General features: G+C 33.7%; 2 protein-coding genes across 2 annotated transcripts; one reads left to right on the top strand and one right to left on the bottom strand.

The window, feature by feature from the left end:
* Positions 1–5,424: 5,424 nt before the first annotated feature.
* Positions 5,425–10,502, bottom strand: LOC132549897 (SAP30-binding protein-like; the record flags this gene model as incomplete). Its single annotated transcript, XM_060213872.1, has 7 exons — positions 10,058–10,502; positions 9,385–9,482; positions 9,130–9,169; positions 7,975–8,063; positions 6,612–6,703; positions 6,370–6,430; positions 5,425–5,476 (listed from the first exon to the last, which is right to left on the bottom strand). Coding segments are annotated over exons 1-7 (682 nt in total), but the record flags the coding sequence as incomplete, so codon positions are not given.
* Positions 10,503–10,911: 409 nt separating this feature from the next.
* On the top strand, positions 10,912–26,034 carry LOC132549898 (carboxy-terminal kinesin 2-like). Its single transcript, XM_060213873.1, has 15 exons — positions 10,912–10,920; positions 14,493–14,603; positions 14,824–15,145; positions 15,708–15,806; positions 16,815–17,058; positions 17,411–17,621; positions 18,015–18,182; positions 19,809–19,955; positions 20,297–20,410; positions 21,108–21,281; positions 21,682–21,846; positions 23,028–23,166; positions 23,372–23,511; positions 24,566–24,715; positions 25,690–26,034. The coding sequence occupies exons 1-15, from the start codon at positions 10,912–10,914 to the stop codon at positions 25,732–25,734; spliced, it is 2,238 nt and encodes a 745-aa protein (XP_060069856.1). The 3' UTR covers positions 25,735–26,034.
* Positions 26,035–26,411: the final 377 nt, after the last annotated feature.

Here is a 26,411-nt window from a genome sequence, read left to right as displayed (position 1 = left end):
CTAAAGAAAGCAAGAAAGGGTTGTATAATCATACTACTTTTTTGAAAGTCAGCATTAAATATTATTATCATCAAGTGTATTTTATCAAAGCGACAAGTTTTTATCATGATATGTGTTGAAGCTAAAATGTATCATTACAGCCCTAAAAGTAGACAATCAAGCTTTAAAAGATAATTTAAAAATTATTACTTGTATACAATTGTAAAGTTTATAAGAACAGGATTTCCTCTCATGTACGTGATACTATAGTTCTACACTGTCAGTATACACATCAACAGATTTGTATACCTATATCTATCACATATTTGGCCTGTTGGGCCATGTCATCATATCGACATATGTAATAACAGTATTGTGGTGACAGAAATATGGAATTAATTGGACTTGTTAATTAAGTTCATATTATATCAACACTCATGCAAGATCATATTTATATATATGTAAATTATATATAGCTATGAAGAAGAGTACTTCAAAGAAAGGAAGCATAGTAGATATGTGTATCTGTTATAGAAAACCTTGTCAGTATACCTTTGTTCTGTCCTTCTTTTCCCTTTCTCTTTTATTTACTTCAATTGTCTGAGCTTTATGAAAGTACTGGTATGCTAAGACCATTAAAAAAATAAATTCTTAGTTATTAGCTTGCTATATACTGAAACCAACTATATGCAAGCAGTAAATCATTGCAGCCCATAAAAAATGACCAGCAGATATCAGAAATAACAAGCATAGTAGTATTACTTATGTAATACATGTCCCAAGTAGGTTCCAAGATGCAATGATAGGGAAGTTGTCCATTTCTTTGGATACATTATAGGAAATGTTGATCTTGGACACCATATTATCACTTTAAAGACTGCGTATCTCATTGGTTTAAGACCATTAGTTAGACCATCATGCAAATAACATGCTACATACAAATATTGGGCAGCTTCATTTTCCAGATTGTCTGTAAATGACTGCATAAGAGTGCCAATTTTCTAAAACAAACATGGTATGTCACCATAACTTAAAATAAAAGATGCCTATTCTTTCGGAACACCTGGTCTTATTCTCCTTGTACTTTTTCAGGGAATCTTCGAGTAGATATTGTCTTTGTTTCAATTTTACACTTGTTTTGCTGGTTCTACAATTCTGTTGACATGTTTATATATTCTTTGTTCTCTAAAACTTGTCGCATGATATTTTATTCCTCTTGTATTATCATTTTTTAACATCCTAACAGTGACCTTGAACCTTGAAATTTGCAAGATGTGAATATCTTTTAGGTTGTGAAATTTGATAGAAAAATGAGGGTAATGCAAAGAACACCCCCATGCATCTATCCGTTTTTTGACTGTGACCTTGATCTTTGACATCTGACCCTGAATTTCTAAAGAAACCGACTTCTCATAAGGGATACATGTTCCAAATTTGATTAAGGTATACTGTCTTAGTCTCAATGCGTTTACAAGGTAATCATATAGTACTTATGCAAGTACTGTGACCTCTACATTCAATCCTCAAAATCATTACTATATCCTCTCCACATTGCCCAGGGATAACTGAAACTGTAATCCAAATGATAACTAATACCCCCAACACCCACAGCCTTAGTTATCTCTCCATGGTGACCTTTTGCACAGAAACATCCTCTGAAACACAGCGGCATGTGCACGTTCCCCAACATTCCTGCAAAGTTTTGTTGAAATTGGTCCACAGGTTTAGAAGTTGACCGACGAGCAAAACCCGTCTATATTGACCAGTTGCCATGGCAATCAATATTTTGAGGGAAAATGGTGCATGCACATCTACACATTGTCCTGAATATTACTGAAAAGTTTCATTGGAGTTGTCCAGACAAGATGTGTCTTCAGACAGACAAACAGATGGATGGACTGATAGACAACCTGATTCCAGTTTACCCACCCTTTTGGTGGTATAAGAATGCACAAGAGTGCTTACAAATTCCATGTGGACAGACATTATGGAAAAATAATAATAATAATAATAAAAACATGATACAGATGCTTATATCTTGTTTTATTCAGTTTTTAGATACAGTATTCTTTCCATGCTTTGATCAGCAATGTAATCTTGTCATGTCAATATCCTAGTACAAGATTGCATACACAAAATTGTTGTAGGTAGACTTTTAAGATACATAAAAAATACATGCCTAAGTTTAAATGAAGGTTTTAAACAGAAGTCGTATTATGTTCAGTATACAGTGATTTTTCTAGACAATTGTAAACTATAAACTCGGTATGCAGCGATCTTTTCTACACATTTGTAAACAACAAACTCAGGTATGCAGTGATCTTTTCTACAAAAAGTTTTTTTGATATATTATATACACTAAACTCAGAAAAAAAAATAAATAAGTAAACCTTTCTATGTACACTACAAACTCAGTATACAGTGATCCTTTCTACACAAACTTGGTATAACTAGTGAATCTTTCTACACAAGTAAATTGAAGATTGTATACAAATTTACTACAAATGCAGTATACAAAGATCTTTTCCACATTATTTTAGTTTCTGCGATTTGTTGATTCTTCTTTTCTGATGGTAAACACAAGTAAATTGAAGATTGTATACAAATTTACTACAAATGCAGTATACAAAGATCTTTTCCAAATTATTTTAGTTTCTGCGATTTGTTGATTCTTCTTTTCTGATGGTAAATATATTGCTGCCTTTAGAGAGTACTGTGACCTTAAAAGGCAACATGGTTGTTAGCATCTCCTCAAGTGATTAATCATATTCAACATCTAATTGGAGGCCGAAAAGAAGGACGTTTTTCTCCACCATAAGGTCCTCACATCCATTGTTGGTCACCATGGCCAATTCCAACTTAGAAGAATCAATAGAGATACCTTCTACCATTCCAGATTTCATTTCTTCAGGGACATCCACTTGCTGAAAGAGAGTAAGGGAAATAAATAACTATATTTCATTATTGCTATGATTATGTGCAAGAAATATACACTTCTGTATAAGCTTATAGTCTTCCCATTAGGAGCCTATATTAAATATACTGTAATTAATTACTTTGACGTTCAGGACTGTAAAATTATTAAGCGATGGACAGCTGGCAAAATGATAATATCTTGACCATGGTCATACAGAGATTGAATCATAAAATTTAATTTGTGTGATAAATCTGTGCAGTATGATAATTTATTTTGACGTTTGTATTTAAAAAAAAATCATTTTGACTTGAAAAGTAATGTGTAATTTAATTAATTACATTGGACCATCATGTAATGGTTATTTAATTATTTTGAAAATACCTGTAATGACAATGCCATTTTCATAATGTAATTGTAATTTAATTAATTACATCATCATGTAATTGAACCCATGCCTGTTACAAACAGTGGCTGTCCTAACTGATCTTAAAATTAACTTTGGCTACATCTATCACAAAATTAACTTTGGCTATGTCTATCACAAATGCCACATTTAGCTACAGTAGAGGTATTTCAAAAATGTACGTAATTGTAGCTGAAAGGACATAATTAATGGTTACTTAACCAGAACTACAGTTCTGAACAAACCACTACAAAGCATCTTATTGTTGTACTTCCGGTCACTTGAGTTTCTTAAAGTTTCAATTTGACTTTTAATAAGGCCCAATGTGATAATACTGCAATGTCTTAATAAGCTCTCGAGGGGTATTGGTTAGACTATTTATCCCATTTCATTCCACTCACCATGGAAACAAAACTCTAAAATGCTTATAAACAGTCGACAATTAATGACAAATATTGAGCCCAGGGCTGTGTAAATTTGATGAATCAAGTGTTGAACTGAAAGTTGACGCAGTTGACATAATACCGAAACTTCTGAGATGAACAAATACAGTACATATATTAAAAGTTCAGGCATAATAAGAATTGTACCAATGGGACCTAACACTTTGCTAGGTTTATCCTAATCTTCATTAAAACACTTTCCGGGATTCAGATGTTAATTGATATCTTCATTATTCCCAATCTTCATATTGTAATCGTTCACCTGCATCACTCTTCAACAGAATCAACGAGACATCATGTCAGAAAGACAAAAACTAAATTTAAGCTAAAACTATATATATAAACTTCAATTGGCATAGCTGTAGAGTTCCCTTACGATTTCATACCCTGGACTTGGGGTACTTATAAATTATCTCCGATCAGAAATTTGAAAGAGCTAGATCTACAATAGCACGGACAGTGACCGATATTTTAAAGTAAAATCGATATATTACACCACGGACTTGTATATAAGTCCGTGATTACACAGATAGATTCCTAGATCTATTCACGGTAACGTAAGTAGTACAGTACAATATTACAGATAGGTTTTTTTCTGTTTAATTTCCGATCTGTTGGGCCACTCACGATCATTCAAAAATAAATTTATTTCAAAACACTGAAATACTTTACGGAAGCAACAAAAATGTGCTAGATGCTTACATAACATTTTTCAAATGCATACTGCTTCAAAGGAAAAGTCTTGAAAATATTTTGAAAAAAGTGCCATGGCGGCAGTGCCCAGCTTGCGCGTCGCCGTCGAGCCTAAATCCAATACATGCGATAGCTCATTTCAAATGAGTATTTTGCAAAATATGCAATTGCTAGTTCAGTATAAGTATTGACTTTAAATTCAGCTTATATATATATAGAGTGATACTTACCTACATCAAATACCCGCCATCTTCTTTCTGCCGCCGTCTTCTTTCAGGGTCCAGCAGCAAAGAGCACCCCGGCTGTTTCCGTCAAAATTTTATGCTACTCTAAATCATTCTTATTTTAGTTTCATTCTTATTTTCGACTACATATTTCAGTATTTTCAAAAGCTTTCAACAGTATTAAACGGGATGAAAATTTTCAAAAAAGAAAAAAAAAAGAAAGATATATATGACACTCACAATGCATCGCGCGGAAAAGAAAGTTAAGCCGCCATATTGGCATCGCCTCGCAAAATTTACCACCATAAAACGTGAGTCTTCGTCACTGTATTTACAAATTTCGATGTCTGATTATCATTAATACACAACACAAAACGTTTTCTTGATGTACAAGTAACGAAGAAAATGTCGATAAGGTTGTTTCATTTAATGACTAGGATCAGCAACTTGTAGGGGCGATAATCCAATGATTACGGTAATGTCCGGCAGATGGAGTAGGAGTAAACTTTCGATTTATGAACCAATGAAAATGAAGTACTGATACTCAGGGCCGGGGGCGACAGCAACATGCTGAAGAGCATTGAAAATGCTCTTAGCATAAAAAAATACAATATTTTCAAAGCATAAAACTAACATCCCAATCTGTTTAGCATTTAACACATGACACCAATTACAAATGGCAATATAATGAGTACTTGTCTTCAATAATCAATTATGAAACTAACACTAAATGCAATTTTTTATATAAAATTACTTGTATCTTACCTAGGGCATCATAAAATGACTCTTTACCCCATCTGTGTGGATCAAAAATTTCCTGTAAAGTGAAAAAAAAAATCAGAATCAGAAAATGTACAAGTCTAGTTAAACTGAGAGTTCTTTTATACGAATGCATATGGTTATTACTTATAGATACTGTGTACTGGTATGTACATAAAGAACCTGACATATACAAATGTTGCTACAGTTACTAAATCATTAAGATCTATATTGTTTGATAAAACGACAGTTTTAAAATATCAGACAGTACATTTTCCATAGAGACTAAAAATTGACACATTTTACCTCTGTTTGTCTACACTAATAAATTATTCTACAAACCATCTATGGAAATGTTCTCCTTACTTAGTAAATATATTACTTCATTCAGCAAGTGTAAAAGATCAGGGTATTTACAATTTCCTTTTCTGCTTCTTCTATTGATGCACATAGAAAATCTACCAAAAGATCGTTGTTACCCTTCTCATCTACCCCTAATTACAAAACCTACTGGAGGAGAGTTAGTGCCCTTCCCATCTAGCCTATATAGAAAACCTACAGAAAGAGAGTCGTTGCCCTTCTCATTTCTACCTATATGAAAAACCTACATAATGAGAGTTGGTGGCCTTCTCATCTATGCCTATATAGAAAACCTACAGAAAGATAGTTGTTGCCATTCTCATCTATGTCTACCTGGTAAAAGGAAAACCTTAAGAAAAACTTGTGAACTCCTCATCTATACCTACAGAGAAAACCTACAGGAAGATAGTTGGTGTCCTTAAAATAAAAATCTACATAGAAAATCTTTAAAATAGCTGATGTCCTTCTCTCATCTATGCCTACATAGGAAACCAACAGGATATCTGGTTTCTTTCTTATTCTTGCCTTCTTAGAAAACTACCAGAGGATAGCAGGTTTTCTCCTCATATATACCTTCATAACAAAACCTACCGGAGGATAGTTGGTGCCTTTCTCATCTATGCCACAGTATTCTATCAGTTTCTCACATATACTGAAAGAAACCATAATTAATATTGTCAGTGTTTGAGTACTCATATTTACACATACAGTTCATCAAACCTACTTTACAAAATTTCATATTTCCGCTTTACCAGAATATCTTATTCAATGAAAACTATCATTTAAAGTCACAGAAAAAGGAAAAGTCATAATGAACCATAATTCTAAAATACCTAGGATTTCGGAAATCCTTTCTTCTTTCTATTGATGCCACCATATTGAGTCCATCTCTTCGCATTTTCTCATACAGTTTAGCAATCTTTTCCTGTGATAAAAGAGTAACAAATATACCAGGACATATGACCATTTTGCTTATACAGGTATTGAAAATTGTTCAGTCTCATAGGGTTTTTTAAATCTATATTTCAATTTTTTTTAACTGTTTTAAACAATTTCATATTACAGAATATTACAAGTGTTAGAATCGTCTAAAATATAAATTATAAAGCACTATAAAATACTTGTTAAAAAACTTGTTCTAAAGACGATTTGTGTATAACAATCCCCTGTCTATTTTGACTGCTTTGTAATGGTCCTAGCGATTTATTATGTAATGACACCATATATAATGACCAGCTGTTCAACGTGACCATCAACTATACATTTAGATCTCAAAACTGATCTATAAAATGACTGTTTTCTGTGGAAAAAAAATAAAAATTAACTCCACTGTCAGACAACAGCCAAATCAAAATACAATTTGTGAAAATTAATAAGTTGACCTCACTAGAAATCTTAAACAAAACAATTCATATCAAACACTGATTACCTGTGGTGTAACAAGACTCTGATTAGGTGTATTGCTTATGGCAATAACATATAATGCATGTCCTGTAGGTGTTAGAAATCAGAGGCTTTCCTCAAATGCTCAACAATAACAAAAACCATGGCTTGGACATGATCAAATATATTCGTAGATGGTTTCAGTGCAATATTTTCATGTAGATAATTTATTTTCAAAGTTAGGCTAAATCCTTTATTGTCGAAAACATATTCTGCATGACACCTTATTGCATGTATATAATTATGATACAGAAAACAAAACCTTATTATGACAGCTGCATTTTCTGACTGGTTTCTGTTTGATTTTGAAGTGATGAGCATTATCATAATCTAATGTGGCATGTCGGTAGACAGACATTGCCTTTGACAATTAACATAAGAAGTTTGAAGTTATTCAAATACTTAAAACAGAATAAGTTTGTTTGACTTGACTGGTAAAGATATAACCAGTATGGCTAGTGACAACTTGTAAGTTATCAAATGATAATTTACTGTATTTTCATTAGTCATTTTTTTCCATTTTCTTTGTGCTCCATATTTCATATACACTACTTTTATTGCTTCAGAATGACATGCCATTGGCAGGTTTGACTGTACTTGCTGATAGTAAAGACTTTCCAAATTTATAAAAGAGGGGCACATTCCAAAAATAACTTATTAAACCCTGCTCAAAATCACTCTTATTACACTACTAATTATCCATTTTGCATCTTTTCTTTTTCCTTTACCAATCAAGTATTTGAAATGGTGTACCTGCAAATGACGAGGGCATTTTCCTGCAGGTTCTGGGGGTATTTCTATCTCATCTGCTGTTTTGTTTAACACACTTCTTGACAACAGAGCTACAAATTAAGAATGTTCATATGATTATAACACTTATCAAAACTTATCAGTATGTTACCACAGTTTAACCCCTTCCCAAATGAAAAAAATATTGGCCAAAAGTAGGGAGGAGGCTTACTTGCGAACATCACCTTTGTACATTAGTGTCAACCATCCTGGTTATCCCAGTAAAAAATTACCTCAATGAATCAAATATACATTTGATGGTGTTCCTATGTCATTTTCTGATACAAAATTCAATGCTAGTTACTTTACAGTCAATACCAAGATGTAAACTATGAAACAATAACCTGAATGCTGCACATTAATAAATCCTTTTTATAGATTATAAGATGATTAACCCTACCCACTGTGAACACAAATGCAAAGAATGCAAGAAATTGGCTTAATTCATAAGCAAATCAAAAAAGGTTGTCTGTCTGTCATTTATTTTAACTTTAGTTTGGAATATTTTTTTAATATGGTTGTCATGATAATCACAAAATTTTTGGATTTCTGAATTACCTGACAAATAACAACTGCTAATACTGTGAAATAAAAACTATGCTAAGGCTATGTGTTGAACATTCTATCCACCTTCAGCAGAACTTTCAAATTTTGAACACCACAAACACTATCATTATTTTTCTTGGACACCACCTATTTAGCTTCTTACTTTTGTGATCATAGCAAATATTTCAACCCTTTAGGCACATGTACAATGTATAAGTATGAACAGATTTTTATACAATATGTTACATGTACAGATCAACAAAGCAGTCTGAATATATATGTACAGCCATGTATGCTGAAGTGTCTGAGGCACCCATAGATGAATATGACAGTAAACTAACTCCAACTTCAAATTGTCTTCATATCAAAACTCATTTTTATCAATGGAAAAATCAAATGCAGCAATAAATGTATGTGTGAGTCCTGCAATCATATAATTTGATGGGACTCATAGAATTTTTTTAAATACTTTGGTTTTTTACATTGTGGGACCCATTATTTTTAGCAATAAAGTGGGAAAGGACTCATGAAAATAAATTACAAATTGATCACTATAAAAGGATCTTTACTTACATGCTTGTTCTGGGTTTAAAGAAGAATTCAGAACATGCTCCTACAATTAAAAAGAAACAGTGATGTTATATATGAAACTATCATTTAAATCATTACACTCTTATAATCATATACGCAAATAGAACTCAGTGATACTTGAGATATATGTCTAACTGCAATGTGAAAAAATGCACTCCTAGTTGACAAGCAATTTACAATCAATATCCTTATATATAATTAGTTTTAATGGACAGGATAAGTTGATATAGTTCTTACATCTGGTGTGAGATCATTTTGTTCCTCTTCTTCTTCATCAGATTTTTCTTCCTCATCAGATTCAAGATCATCCTTAGCATAGGACACTAATCTAGTAGCTGTGAAAAAATAATAAAATTGGTTAGGAGTAAAGTGTATATTATTATTTAAGCATCATTCCCATAATCATGGTTCATTCAGTTGTAATAAACAATTCTGGTAACAGGAATTCATTTGTCAATTCATACCTATAAAAAAAACTGTCAATGAACAGGTTTGGTACACCCTCAACAGTCAAACTGTCTCAATTTTGCACTATTTCTTTGTATTTTAATACTAAGTGTGTTCTACATAAAACATTTTTTTCTTCTATTTTTTTTCTTCTAATAATTAGTTTCAAAATCAATATTTTAGAAATTAAAAACCTTAGAAAACGTTTAAACAAAAGGGTTTTTTTTTATTAAAACTAGATTAGTGCGAAAGTCAATATAATATATTGAAATCCATAAGTAAAGTGATATATATAAGGCACCCTCAGTCATAAAATACGACGATGTCTTGCAAAATAGTGCCAGTCTCGACTTTTTCGATTCTTCCCAACTTTAATCTGTTATTAAGGGTATAAATCTAAACGTTAGGAACAGTCATTTTCCAAACGAAGCTACATAACATGGAAAATAACATATGTTATTACGTTTTCTTTTCAATGGTTTCTTCGTTGGTTCCTTGTCAGGCACACTAGATCCAGAGTTGTAGTCATCATCCAAAACTGGTCTTGAAGATGGTCGGGAGCTTGGCAATTCTGTCTCTTCATCCGAAATATTATCAATTGCAGATATTGAAGGAGAATCAAGTTTCTGTTGTTCGTCATCAGAAATTTCTTCGTCAGCCCCACCATACATAGCCAACGAGGACATCGCACTTGAGCTATCGTTTCTTTCCATAATTATTCAAATAAAACGATATCGTTCACCAGACGTTATCAATTGAATGGAAAGTTATCACTCAGTTTTTCTTCGTCTGAAACATTCATTGAGAAAAACAGGCATTCATGTCAACCTTTCACATATTTAAGGACGAATCATTTGAAATATATATTAATTTCGGCGAAAGATTAGTAATAATACACAAATGAATGTTATATTTTTCAACTCGGGTCCCCGGCCTGAATCAAGTATCTTTTTATCTTCATAAGCAGAAGAGTTCCCGTTGGCAACTTTTTAGAATACTTTCTAACCTATTTTTTTCTCAAAACACATATACATTTTATTAAGACTTAACTAAATTTCGGTATATTTGATTTGATTTGAACTGTAGCATGTAACAACGAACTGATCTTAATCGGAGAACCATTTAATATTTACCTCTTTTCTTCCGATCCGAAAAGCGGAAGTAGAAAATAATCCGCGTCGTACTTTAATGTCCAATCAAATGAAAGGTTTTATTCAAACCATTGTCCAATCAAATCATACGTCTGTTTTTGGCACAGTTTTTGAAAGGAAAGAATACTTCGACGAATTTCTTATTTCAGCTACAGTATCGACGATAATGAGCCAGGTAGTATATTTCAACTCCTAAAAGAGAGTGAAGATTTCTATATCTTTGTAATTCTTCACCGAGATAATAATTGGAAATAGTTTATGTAAAAATTGTTGACATGCTTCAACAATTATGTTAGACTATTACAGTAACATGTTCAGGTGTTTGTTTTTATTTTTTCTTCTTTTTATTAATTTTCAGTACATAAGCAATTTTTAAGTGACCAACAAAACGACATAAACATCTTTCACTCGCTTCTTTGATTTCTTTTTATCAAATCTGTAAAAAAATATATATCTGAAAAGATTATACCGTGACAGTTATTTGCTTGTGTATTTATAGTATACTAACAAGCCCCCTGCCCCCCTAATGATTACAGATTTATCAAATGTTTCATATATGAATTAGAAACAAAAAGATCAATGATTCTGTAGTGATCATGGAACTCTGAAATATTCTAATATTCAATCGCCTTTTTTATATTGGTTTGGAGTTATTCATTGATGCAAAACCAATACATTAAAACAAATTGAATAGAATGTCAGAATAACTCAAACTAGAAACATAGCCTCTCAAATATGTCTTTGAACTGGCCACAGTTGACTAGCCATGGCATTAGGTTGTCTCATTATTGACCATGTTTTTCCTTAAGATTATTTTCATAGAATATCTTGTCTATTTACAAATATAAAGTGGAGTTTACTTGAAATTGATATAAGTAACTTGTTTCTCGCACACGGACGAAACACGAAAGCTAACCATATCCATTTCAGCTTAGTCGAAACACATATGAATATTTTGAATGTAAAACGAGGTCACCTGGTGTCAATGTGTTACTTCAGTAGTACTCTATTTAAACGGTAGTTTATTTCTTTTATGGACCCGTTTTATTGGACTTGTTTGGAAACCACTGTTCTGATGTACAACAGCTTGCTCCATCTGTGCACACACACCCAAACTGTGTGCATCTATACATTATACATATACAAAGGTGAAAAAGAAACACAACACCAACTTTACAGTTCAATAAAATGATATTTATGAACAATGTGCTTCAATGTGAAATGCAGTAGTTAACTTAGAATATTGGACCATCTGGCTTCAAGTTTTCTGAGATTTTAACAAACAAGGCAACCATGAATTAGGGTACTCTAAGGGAAAATAATGGCAGTTGTCAGACCAATCCCTCATATCTTGTGTGTCTTCTCAAACAGCAATCTGTGGAGGAATGTTATTCCATTCCATGGTAAGCACATTGGCAAATTGGTGGAGGTTATTTGGGATGTTTGCTCGCTTCCAAACTCTTCTGTCTTATTTATCCCACAAGTGTTCAATTGGGTACAAATCAGGGCTTTATGGATACCAACCAATAGGGACAATGTTTCTGGATTACAAGAAAGTCCCTAGAAAGTCTTGCAACATGTGGCCTGTCATTGTCATGCTGAAAGGTCAACATGTTGCCTCCGGATCTCATCTTGATGACATACAGCCATTGAAATCCCTCTAATGATCACTAAAGGTACCTTTAAACTATGGGAAATTCCAAACCATAGCCAATCTGTCATGCTGCAAAACACAAGCGTTTGCAAGCAGCTCTCCTTGACAACGGTACACACATTGATGTCCATCTGATCAAAATAAATTTAATCAAAATTCATCTGTGAAAAGCATAGACCTCTGTCTCGTAAGGAAACATCTTGGCACATGTACTGTCAATCATTGCATACATGTTCAGCATTGTGTTAGAGGCAAGCCACCATACCAGGGATGTGGGAGTAAATCTCCCTTTAACAGTTTTTGTGTGCAGTTGAGTTTCCATTACCATTGGTATTTTTTGTGCTATTTTTGGAGGTAGCTCATCCCTTGTCATACAAGTGGGCAAGCCTAATGAAATGATCTTGACATCACAAAATTACATGTGGATGGCTGGATCTCTGGTCTGTCATTAATTCGTTTGACTCAAAAGTGATTAGCATCCTGCTGTTGAGTGCTAACTCCCATGAGAATTTTTGAGAGCTTTTATCAAGCTGAGATAGCCGTGGAATATTTGTTTAAACAAGTATTGATTTCAAATGTACTAATATTGTATTGGCAATCACACATCTTGGTCAGAAATTTAATCTAGTTTTAATTGAAAAGTCATTTGTACAGTCTTGTTATATTGTTTATTTAGGTGCACCAGATGAGGATAAGTTTTTTGTCATGGATGACAAATGTTAACAATTATTAGGGAATATGTAAGGTGCCCTAATATTCCTCTCTTGATGCGGATATGGATAGGTATATTTGATTCAAAAAATTTTACAATTAAAGAAGTTGTGTTTCTTAATACTTTCAGAATATATAAATCATAAATTTTGCTCAGTCTTGGAAATAATTTCATAATTGTAAATGATGTATTTAACACACATAATTTCATAATTGTAAATGATTATTTAAAATTCTTTCTTCTGCTCTGAAAAAGTTTATGCACATGTACACATCTGGACTTGTAAATGCAAATGTTATTGTAACATTTCTATACCGCATATGGCCAGCCAAAGCAAGTACATGATATAGTCATTCATATTGAAAAGTAAAGGAATATCAACACTCCGAATCCTTCAAATCATTTATCATTAATTAGTCCTGGATATCCGCATAATCTTGTTAATGTTACAATTGTTGACACACATACACATATATGATTGTATGAATCTGAGTACATGTCATCCATAAATACCTCTGTTACAGTATGCATTTTGCCTCTGACACTGACATGCCAAAATCATGAAAAATCTTGGAATGCTTGTATAACCATATTTTATGAAATTTTATATCTTTCATAACAATAACAGTTCTTACCACAATAGCATACTTGGAAATGTCCATACATGTATAATTGAATATCACTGACTCACTATCCTTCAATGTGGATTCTCCACTAATATGATTTCATTTAAACAGTTTGTTTTACTCAAGTTTTCGTATAATGATTTACAGTGTTCTAAGGTAAAACATATCACTTCAATCAAGGATATTGCGAAAAACCAGGATCATATGAGAAGTTTCTGTCTTCACTGCTACTGCTCTCGTCTTAGACATGGTCATTTGAAGTAACGCTTTGATGTCACATGTACCATGTGGCAGGTCAACTCATTAAATTCATCACTCATGTGTAACAAGTACTTTCCGGTGCCTAAAACAGGTATCTTGATGTATTTGAGTGAAGCAATATAGATGGTAGTGCTACTTTAATAAAAATATAACAGAATTCAACAAAAAAACTCAAATGTGGTCAAAACCCTTTAAAATCATGAGTGATGTGAAATGTAAGTACTGAATTATTATTTAATGATCTCTAAACACACACAACTCCCCACCCAACCCCTTCCAAAAAAAAAGAAAAAGAACTTCAATTGAAGGTCGCATGTTTAGTGTACATTGGGTGTAACAGATGAATAGAGAAAGTCCCTTGAATAACAACATGTCAGAATACATCACAAACATCAATATCCTATGGTCTTATCTGAGTGGCAATTCTTTGATTGGCTCATTTCAGGTGTTATACCTTCTAATTATGCTGTCCATCTGTTTGATTTTAGCTGAAGAGGCCATTAGCTACTCTAAATGGTACAAGTAGTAGACTGCCACGATTACCAGTACCCAAGAGTTCTACAAAAATGCCTGTACCAATGAAGAGAACAAGAAGCCCAGATGAGGTTAGTTAATGTGAAACATAAAGCCAAAAAACATCAGCATCATTCTTGAGTCCAAAGAAGTTAGAAACATTATGGAAACAACCATTCAGACAATTCTTATTAAATTCGTGAGAGTAGAAGAAAACCATAGAGATCATACAACAGATATGTTATAAAAATATACAGATATTGTTACAGATTGATAATTTGTCAAATTGTCTTTTCTTTCTTTTCTTCTAAGTTGCCATCAGAAAAGAGGATGTGTTTGGAAAGTCGATTCTCAACAGGTTCTAACTCCAGCACTGATAGTTCTGCAAGTCTCAACTCCCAAACATCTGGATCAAGCCTCCGTTCTCAAACATCTGGATCAAACCTCCGTTCTCAAACATCTGGATCAAAACTCCGCTCTCAAACATCTGGATCAAATTTACGTGCAAATAATAATGTCTTTAATAGACCTAAACCTGTAACAGCAAAACCTCCATCCACAACCAAAAGTGTCCCTGCCAGAACTGGTGTGACCAGGTCTAATTCTGTTGCAGTAAAGCCAGCTGTCAAACCTAGTGAGTATGCAGCAAATTCTCCATTAGGAAAAAGTTTTTATGGATTAATTATTGTTAGCATACTGTCAAGGCTATTTCATGGTTAGTGTCTATAGTGTTAGTCTTTGTCGTCATTCCATTATTGTTTCATTATCAATCATTTACTCTTTAGTATATACAAATATATGTTTTCCTCAATCTATGGGGGGAAAAGTTACATGAGGTCTTCTTATCATATTATCTTGTATAATCTGTATATAGTCCATGGGACCAAAATATAAATTGTTACCCTTTGTAGAGAAATTGACTCATTACAGAGTAATGATGTAGCATTTGTTTGTAATTTTACTTAAAAAGCTGTTCATTATTATTAGGCATGGGCTTACTGCTCTCATTTGGTTAAGAAAAAAATGTGAATTCTGTTGAGATTTTGCTTGCTTGTTGCCATTCATGTTTGTATCTATGTTTCACTTTTTCCTTTACTCATAATAAGTTACAAAGGTAATGACAATACTCTTGCAAAGAGAATAAATTCCGTGAATTTGGAGTTTTGTAATTGAACATTTTGACGTTTGTTTTGTAGGCGTTACAAGGTCTACAGTGGTATCTCGTGTTGGTCCAACTAGCAAAACTACAGGAAAAACAACAGGATCTTCTGGTCAACAGGCACAGAAGTCTTCAGGTAATAAACAGGTCAACAAAGAGAAAATATGTTGTGGGTTCACTGGTTTAGAGGAACTTAGATCTTCTGCTCTTAAAAAATGCCACTTGCTAGATAATATAAGTTGGGTCAGTGAAGAAAAGAAAATTTTTTTAGACCTCCATCATCAGATTTTGGGCTCTTCAGGTTACTATTCAGATCATAATTGAGCTTAATTTCTGTTATTACCATGTCTGGAACAGTACTCGATAGATCAGTCTATCATTTTATTTGTAGGTTCCCCTTAGTCCCTAGTTGTGCATATTCCATTTTGGAACTGATCAAAAAACAAAATGGCTGACAGACAAACAATTGTTTTTTAACATACCCGATAATTTGTTATCACTATTTCTGGAAAAGTACCAATGGGTCATTCTCAAATTTCATAAGTTTCCTGTTAATGTCTATAACAAAATGACTGACAGGTGGCCATTTTGGGTTTTGACTATGAAAATTTGTTATTTCTTAAGAAGTATTGGTTGGGTTTTTCTCAGATTTTATATTTACGATACCAGTGGTCCCTGGTTATGCTATTTTGATTTTGTAACTGATAAAATATCCAACTTTTAAAGCACAAATAAAGATCAAGTAATGTTGGATGCCAAGATTACCTTGGTATCTCTTGTTTCAAGGCTGAATTGAGATAGAATTTTTAGATATAGGCTGAAAAAAAAGAGCCAGTCAGGGTAGCAAAACACAGATATTTTTACAGTCTTATTGTAGAAGAGATCTGAAAATATAGATTTCATTACACAAGACTTATGAAGTGAGTCCGAGAATTACCAGGTTTTAAGCTAAAGTAAGATTCTGCCAAGATTTAAAAAAAAAAATGGCCAGATTAGTCACATAAGAAATAATTATCATAACTTTTCCTTATCACACCTCTCCCTAGTTATGGTATTACAGGGATAATATGGGTGCTAAAGATGCCTTGCCCACCCCACATCCATTCGTTTTTGAAATAGCTCTTTGTGTGTGTTTCATGATCAGAAAGTGGTGGTGGGACGAAGAAGCGTCAAGCATGGGACTTAAAAGGGCGTATTCAGGACATGGAATTAATCCTGAAAGAACAAAAAACTTCCAGCGCTGATCTGATGATGCAGTTGAAGATCAACAAAGACCTTATCTTCAACTTGGAGAACCAAAACAGCCATCTTTCTGGTACTGTGGCACAGAAAGAGCAGGTGGCCTCAGCTGTCTCAGAAGAAATTGCCATCCTCAAGAATCAAATAAGGTAATGTCTGTTAAATGTGCTAGTCAGTGTCTGGTCTGATTCAATTTTCACAATGGCTAATATAGGCCATTCATTGTACTATGGTGTATAGTTTTATTGGGAGTAGTCAGTAATGTGAATAGTGCACACAATGGTTTAGAAACTTGTGTTTGTTGACTAAACTTTGCCATTCTAATCAAACAATCAGTAAAGCATATACTCGGATGTAAAAATTTTAGGATAGTTTAAAAAAAAGATGGGTCATTCTGCTAAACAGGATAATTATTTACTTGTAACTTGGTTAATGATACAAATCTGGTAAGTTAGCATTAATGTGTTCCTAATTTGGTATTATTTTTGTGATCTGTTTCAGAGAAAAGGAAGAAAAGTTTGATAGTGTAAAAAGGAAATTTCTGGGGGAAATCAGTGATCTGACTTTCTTGAAGGAATCTTTGGAGCGTCAGAAACTTCAGCTAGATGGTGAAGTTGCTGCTGCTAATGCTGAGATCCGTGGCCTCAAGACAACTGTGGCACAGATGACATCTGCTCAGGCTGGCATGTCTGCTGAACTCGAGGCAACCAAGGTAGCTGTTGCATGTAACAGTTTAGGTTTAAACCTTTCACAAAATCTATGTGTCAAATTCTATCAAGTGTTACAATTTATATCCCATTACAGATCAACCTGTCTGATCTTGTCAGGTGTTTTTTGTGTTATTCCAAACAAAGTTATATACCAGATCTAATTGTTTCAACAAAACTACATAGTATGTGCTTTATGCCAACCACAAGTCAACTGTTAGCACCATCTCCATTCATGGCTCTCTCCACAGCTACTTTTACTCAAACCAGGAAAGCAGAGCAGCTCTTTATATATGTGTACACAGTATTATAATACTTGATCCTCTTGATTACCCATACCTAAGTAATGATTTGACCTCATAGATACAATGGGTTTTATAGAATGTTTCCTTTCACAGATTTCGTTGGAGGCGGCCATGAAAGCAGGTCAACAGAAGGATGATAATATATGCAGATTGAATGGAGTTGTGAGGTCGCATGAAGAAACCATTGAAGACTTCAACGCCAAGTTCAGAGAGCATGAGACAGCACGGCGTAAACTCCACAACACCATACAGGAACTTAAGGTAATAAAACTTGTTATAAAATTGTTAAAGACTTAAGAGGTTACATAATTTTTTGTCTGTCTTGAACTTTTGTTCAGTTCTTGAATGGTCTCTGAAGATTGGTAGGCTTTAAACATTGCCATGGCATGCAGTTGTGCTGTTTTGAGCAATGGCTTGATTTTATGATTTCAATACTCAGAAAATTGAGAGCTAACTACAATAATAGGGTTTACCCATCTCTTTGATGGGGGTCCATGGGGGCTTCCCCCTGGAAATTCTGGAATTCAATGTTGCCTGAAATGCATTCTTCTTCATTTTGAAACTTGACAACCAAAATAATTTTTTACTTGATTTTTAGGAAATTTCATTAAACTCCTCATAATTCAAGAAAAATATGTTGGATTCCCAGTCTCATTGCATGTCAAGAGATAACACTACTTTGATTTGAGCAGAGTTTCTCCATTTTCAGTGTCAAAATCTATGCCTCTGATTTTATGTTTAATTCTCCATTTTTCGAAAAAAAATCTCTGTCCTTTTTTTTTTTTTCTTGTATAGAAATTGCAATGACACCATGTGTAAATTCTCATAACACAAGTTCTGGTATTGTGTGCACCTGGATTGTATGCTAGAGTACAATGATAAAGTACGAGGGGTATCAAATGATTGATTACCATATGGAAGAACACAAGTGTACAGATGTGCCGAGATGGCCGTACACAAGGACGACACATCAACTGGAACGCCAAACAAGAAATTGAAAGCATAGCATGTACAAAGTTTTAAAAACGAATATCCGTCTAACGTGACATGCATGCTGCACAATTTGTGGTACTAATTTCATGATTTCTCATGGAGGTGTAAGTGACATAATTCGTCATGTTGATACATCAAAACATTTAGAGAGCGAAAGGCACATGACTCAGACGCTGACAATTGCTTCCGCATTTAACAAAACATCTGACCACACAACGATCAAGGCAGAGGTTCTTTTCATGAAGTTTATAGTTGAAAACAACCTTACTTTAGCCATTGCTGTTTTGGCTGGACCATTGTTTATGCGCATGTTCCTGGATTCGGCTCTAGCAAAGAAATACAGATACAGTCGTACGAAGGCAACAGCAGTAGTACACTGTTTGGCTTATGATTACAAAGAAGGAATGATAGGTGTCAGGTGAATGAACATCTAATTTTTAAAATTTGGTGCTCAGGAAAGACTTTTCAATCACCACAGGTTGGCAACCTCCTGCTTCAAAATAAGCCTAATAAACACAGTAGACAAATTCTTTGATGAAGGAATTTTTAATAGTGTATGCCAGTAAATGATGGGTCTGGCCCTTATTTGGAATGAGCGAAAATGGATTTTTAAAATCCTTTTGTTGGCATGTAGATATTTTATCATCTTTTTGGGGAGCGAATCAAATAAGCTGTGGGTCTGGCTTTCGGAACTCCTTGGGGATTTGGAGGCAAATCTTAAAATGGGATATTCTCTTGTTATATAACCCTGCATTGCCTAACTGTCCAGTGAATGATAAAATTGTTAGGTAGAGTCACTTTTACAAGTGAAATGGTTGATATATCATCATGTCAATCATCTGAAAGTAAAAATTTAACAGGTCTCTATCTAAAGAAACCCTTTTCTGTTTACAGGGTAATATTCGTGTCTTTTGTCGAGTACGTCCACTTCTTGGGGATGAATGTCTTGGTAACAATGGCGAGGTACAACACATGAACTTCCCTGACTTGGACCAGAAGGTTCTTGAACTGGAGAAAGTTGGGGACATGTCTATGAATGAGGTCAGTGTAAAATACTTTGTTTTCATGTACATGGTTATTTAGGTCATGAATACAAAGAAAATGAGATGAAACGTCTGTCGGATAATTTTTAAAATGTGTTGGTAGTCTTCCTAAGATGGATTCCTAATGGAATACAGAGTCCACTTCCAAAACACCAATCAAAGTATCTATCGTTATTTCATGAATGATAATTGATGGTTATTTGTTTGTTGATAAAAAGTAAAAGAAACAGAAGAAAACCCATTGACTAGGTGTAATGATCTTTAACAATTTTAAAGATGATCAACTGATTGCTATCAGTGTTAACCTTATTTTGTCACTATGTCATTATTGATTTTCAGAGCTGTCTGACAGCAAGTCGACGTGGAAACAAATTTGAGTTTTCATTTGACAGAGTTTTCCAGCCTTCTGCTTCACAATCTGAGGTGTTTGAGGAAATTTCACAATTAATACAGGTACGTCTGCCTGACACAGGAAGTTTTACTCGAAGAGTTCTTTGCATATCAACAGAAATTTAAACATGTATCAATTAGGTCATGATTGTTTTTGTAATTTGAGTTTTGTCAGTTTACATAATGATCAGTGACATTTCACTATAGGTCGTATAATGACGTCTTTACTGATATCATTCAGAAAAGACATGTATGGAAAGAAACACCATATAAAACAACTATTTGTTGTGTAACCTCTATGTAAATCCTACAACATTTCTTAGTAAACTATCCGTGTATGGATATACTATCATAAGCTGAAGTAAGCACAGATAATTATTGTTTCAATTGGTAATAAAGATAGAAACAATTATGAATTATTCTGGTTTTATTTTATGATACCTGATACTGTATTTATCATTCAGTAAACCCACTCATATGTCTTGATGTTAAATAGAATTTTCATTTTGTCAGAGATAAGGTGTTAGCCCCTTTCACTTTCAACAAGCAAGATATGGTGAGCTTCCATACATATTGGTCCTGATTTCAGTGATTTGGTTTGATTTCCTGATGTAAACCAGACCAGTTTCCCAAAAGAGCATCAACCTCAAACCAGTTTAGGGATAAGTTACCAATAGCCATTGTTTTTATCATAAATCTCGGATCATCTGGTTTGCATTTTTTTGTACATTGCATTGCATGTATTGTTTTCTATTCACAGAGTGCACTTGATGGATACAATGTGTGTATATTTGCCTACGGACAGACAGGCTCTGGAAAAACTTACACAATGGAAGGTGGATCAGTGGATGACCCAGAGAGCCAGGGCATGATCCCAAGGTCTGTCATTCAGATCTTTGAGAGCATCAAGGAGCTGGAGTCAAAAGGATGGAAGGTACTCTTCCACTTAAATCACCAAAATTCATGTATTAGAACTAAGTCAATTCATCTTCATTTTGTTTAATGAATTGCTTCCTATAAATCTGTAATTTAAATGAATCAGTTTGAAAAGTTGATTGGCAATGTAAATTGGGACCTCTGCACATTTAATGTTGCTTTTAAATCACCTTTTCAATGCGGGGGAGGGGAAAAGGTTGTTGGCTGATGCAGTCACTTAGGAACCCCACATTAAAATGTTTGAAGTTTTTGAGCAAGTTTTTTTATCAAGAGACTCGTAAATATCAAATACTGTATACTGCTATGTATATGTACACAATGTATGACACAAAATCACATTTTCTTTTAGCTAGATTTACTATCCATTAAATCTGGGATGATGTATTGGTTTGTTACAGTATAGTATGGAGGCTTCTTTCCTGGAAATTTACAATGAAACCATCCGAGATCTGCTTGGAAATGGCAAAGATGATGTCAAACATGATATCAAGTTGACTGGGTCAAGCAGTAATGATGTCACTGTGACAAATCTCACTTTTGTCACTGTGGAAACAGACACACAGGTACTATTGTCTGGTTCTTTTCATACAAATCTTATTATAAACCATTTCAGCTTACTGAGAGTGAGAATACAATAACAAAATTCAGATCTGATGTTTGGAACAGTTTTGATGCAGAGATTCAAAAAGGAAAATACAGGTTGTAAATACCAGTTAGAGTGAGTTAGAGTGTTATATACACTCTGCAGTGAATAGATTTACAGATGTATATTTACACCTCCACCATTTCATGGTCAGGACATAAAGTGTCACCTTGGCTGTATAATTATAATTCATTTCTGCTCATTTTCTCTTTAACAGATATAGACTTTTAATTTGGTATGAAGTTGTATAGTGATAATATGCAGGTCATGTTTTGATTTGGTTATGGACAATTAATTTGTTTTTCATAGTTATGGTCATTTGACTTTTAAAGATTTCGACTAGAATTTTCACATAAACAAAAAGACTGAATTTGAAAGCCTTGCCAAAGTCCGGTAGAAATTTAGAAACAAAATATGCAGAAAGGACCTCAGTTCTCTATCATGAGTCATGAATACACTTTTCAAAACCAGTAACATTGAAAGGTTCCAGACTTCTCCTTGGTTGTTGATGGGGCATTCATGTTGCTCTAAACACATCAAGTTTCAATCATACATTAATGTTTATCTGATTCATATTTGAGTGCACAATTGTGAAAAAGAAAAACCTTAGTTGGAGAACCTTCTGTATACAACACATGACTTAGTTATGATGACTTTTAATGTCAACAATAATAAATCACATAATGATATTAGAATATGAATCAGAATAAGTGAAGTGTACTTTTCATCAGTTATCAGAAACAACAAAAATCAGTATGTTGTCTTTCTCATGTCTATTTTAGATATATGTTGCTAATGTACTGTAATCTATGTTGATACGTGTATATAACATCTAATTTGGAAACAAATCTTATTTAATATTGTGGTGTCATGTTATTTATGTTTTTGTAATTGTTCGTGAAATTGTATTCAGGTTCAAAGCCATGGTCATTATCTCTCTCTGCTCTTTAGACAAGGATATCTCAACCCAAGCTCTTAATCATGGTTATCCTTTCCACAGCAGAAATGAGTTTACCTGGTGAAGTATGCAAGAATAATGTTACTTTTCACTACCTTTTTAGATTGTAGACCAAGGATTGATCTATAAGTGTTTCTCCACAGATCACCACTTTGTTGAAGAAAGCATCACACAACAGGGCAGTGGCAGAGACCAAATGTAATGAGCACTCATCCCGGAGTCACAGTGTGTTACGGCTGAAACTGACTGGGGAAAATTCACTTAGTGGAGAAGCTTGTGTTGGTGAGTAGTGTAAATAATATTGTCATTTATAAATATTGAATTCATCACTATTCCTGGAGGACAATTGAATGTCTTTGTTCAATATTGTTTTTTAATTACATTTGGCAATGATATGTATTTACTTGTTACTGTTGCTGTCAAGCTTTGTGAAAACTCCAAATAAATAGACACAACGGTTAACTTGCTACACTGCATTCCTTTACAGGAACTCTCAATTTAGTTGATCTTGCTGGGAGTGAGAGACTAAAGGACTCCGGGTCAGAAGGTCAGCGACTGAAGGAGACTCTGAGTATCAACAAGAGTTTGAGTACATTAGGAAATGTTATCATGGCCCTTGGCAATAAGGTAAGGTCAGGAGGTATAAAGAGCGTTAACAAACATACACAAGGAGAAAAAATGACTGATTTAAAAAATTTCTTGATATTAACGGCAACAGGAGAAAGAAATTTTCATATCTTAGTCATGTTTCCTTGAAGCGGCTGTTACCTTAGATTTCAACATCAAAATGGAGAATTCGGTTTATGAATAATAAAATATATCCATAATAAAGCGATACCCCGATATACGCGCCTATAACGTCAAATTTGTAGTTTTTGTACATATTTTCGGTCCAAGATCCTCCTTCATCTTTTGTCATCTATCAATCTCCTGTCTAATATAAATTCTTGTCTGTCCTCTTTTGTGGTCTGAATCCTTCCTTTTATGCCTTCTGTCACTTTCTGTAAGGTAACTTTTTGGTCCATGTCACCTTTTCTTATTTGCATCTGCCATATTACTTCTTTCTAGGCTTATATGCATGCACAGCATCAGGGTTACAAGCAGTAATGTATGAATTAGATGAAAACCGCACTGTTTACATTCTTTATTTTTTAGATATAAAAAAAATGGTTGCAGTGACTTTTTAATTTTATTAATTAACAGAAAGTCTTAGTTTTGTAACATACTATTGGAATATAGAATGTTTCTATATCGTTTTCTCATAGTGTTTTTTTAACATTATAGTCGCTTTAATTCTTTCTAATTTGATAAACTTATTTACATTAAATTTACAACTACTAGACCAAATAATTGAAACTTTCTTCCTCAATAAACTTTAGGACAGTTGAAATTGAAATTGTCCATTTTAGTGTCTAGGCAAAGAACAAGTGAAATGACCTTTAATATACTTTTACTTAATGTGGTCACCTTCCCAAACTGTCATGAAAATTCATATGCATGTCCACAGGCACCACAGATTGGATTTGACCTCCAGAAGAGCTACAGATCACTTTAAATAGATTATTTCTAATCACATCCAATCACAAGGGTATAACCATAGTACTATATGTGATGCTTTGTCATTTTAGAGGAATCCAGTGTGACAGTTACATTTATGTTCAGACATATATTTATGTTTCAGGATAACCATGTTCCTTATCGCAACTCCAAACTGACCTACCTCCTTCAGAACTCCTTGGGTGGTAACAGCAAAACCCTTATGTTTGTCAATGCCTCCCCGAAGGCAGAGTGCTTCCCAGAAACTCTCAACTCATTGCGCTTTGCAACCAAGGTAAATAATTTTGGTGACTGTTTGCTTTCAAAAAGTTATATCTTCAAGTTTGATGGGTACATGATATTGGCACAGTGGGTTTGGAAATTGTTCCCAAAATTATATTATCTATAACTGAATAAGGCTGATAGGTGAGTCCAAGACTGGAGGTTCTTTTTATCCAAGTTTAATGATGCTGCCATTAAATTCGCATAAACAGAAGGACCTCTGGTGTTGGATTCACTCTTAGCAGTTTTATGACGTAGTGCTTAGTATTTCTAAAGTGTATTTCTCATTTTATGTGGAGCTTTGTTACTTTATCAGCAATAAAAAGTTCTGTTAAGCTCATTTCTCAAAAAGCTTAAGTAATAGCCAGATTTAACATGCATGTATGTAGTTAGACCACAGGGTATCCAACTCAAATCAGGACAAAATCAGAGACTTTGAACTGGCTATAATAAAAAAAAAAATGAAGAAGAATGTTCAATACTGCTTTTATTTACAATAGCCAATTTCTGGTAATAATCCCACCCGCGTGTGTTGTTTTCAGTAACAATGTCAACAAATGCAGCATTATTATCCTATAATAAGCCCTTTTTCTGAATTTGAGACACAAGTAATGTGTCAGCACCCAGGGCTTGCTTCAGGTTAAATACTGAAACATCTCGAGTAATTTTCAGTTCTATTTTAAATTTATAAGCACTTCAATAAGCAATATCTTTATAATGTTAAAAGTTTAAAACTGTTTCTTTTCAGTACAGAATTTGCTTCTTATAACAGATTTACAATGGAGATGATCAGACACAATTTTATGGAATTTTTTGTATGAAACCTTTACAGGTATTTTCAGAAAGTAGAAGCTAATCATATAGATTTTTTCATTTCTGATTTCATTAATGCTTTAAGAAAATTCACTGCAAAACACATTGACCCAATGATGCTGTATTGATATATAGCTCCTCTGTCAATAATGCTACTTTTTTTTCATTTTAAAGGTGAATCAGTGCAATATTGGTACTGCCCAGAAGAAAGCAAAATGAAAATGATAGACAGAAAAAGCAAGGAAGCTTGAGAGGAGAGCAAGGGACATGAGAGTATGACAGTAAGAGGTGAAAGAGGAGTTAGAGTGCTTTGTTTTATATATCCTTGTTATAATTTTCACTGTCAAGGGTGTTTACAGAGAGTACTGTTTTAATGACTTGTCTTGTAAGGATTTTTAATTTGATTCTTAATGATAAAGGAGAAACCATAACATGATCTATCTTGATGCCACGCTAGTTTGATTATTAACTCTACATCAGTGATTTCTTTTTCTCCAATATAAATTTGCCCCAACAACTTCCAGGAGATGTTCTAATCATTTCATGTGGCTTCTGGTCTATCTAGATGCCTCATTGTCATGAAGTGTAAAACTGTCATTATGAACACTGCATTTCTTTCTGAATCTCATTGTAATGTCTAAGGAGTGAAATGCCATGATCATGTGGCCATTGTTTATGCAACTTGTGTTGAACCTGACCTTACCTTAATTTTTTGAGTAGGTAGGAGAAATAGTTTATTGTATTCCCTGTTTTAATATATATATTTTAACTGTCAATAAACTTACATGAATGAAAATACAATTCAAATGTTATATTGTACATAACTTTATATCTAGGATAAGTACTCTGTATAAATAGTATGGTTATAAAGAGCTTTACAAGAATGTCAGCATTGA

This window comes from Ylistrum balloti, unplaced genomic scaffold (genome assembly GCF_031769215.1).
Source record: "Ylistrum balloti isolate Yb309-2 unplaced genomic scaffold, AGI_CSIRO_Ybal_v1 Utg370088, whole genome shotgun sequence".
Classification (NCBI taxonomy): Eukaryota; Metazoa; Mollusca; class Bivalvia; order Pectinida; family Pectinidae; genus Ylistrum; species Ylistrum balloti.
Note: the sequence above shows the minus strand (reverse complement) of the source record. Positions and strands in the feature narration are given on the sequence as shown.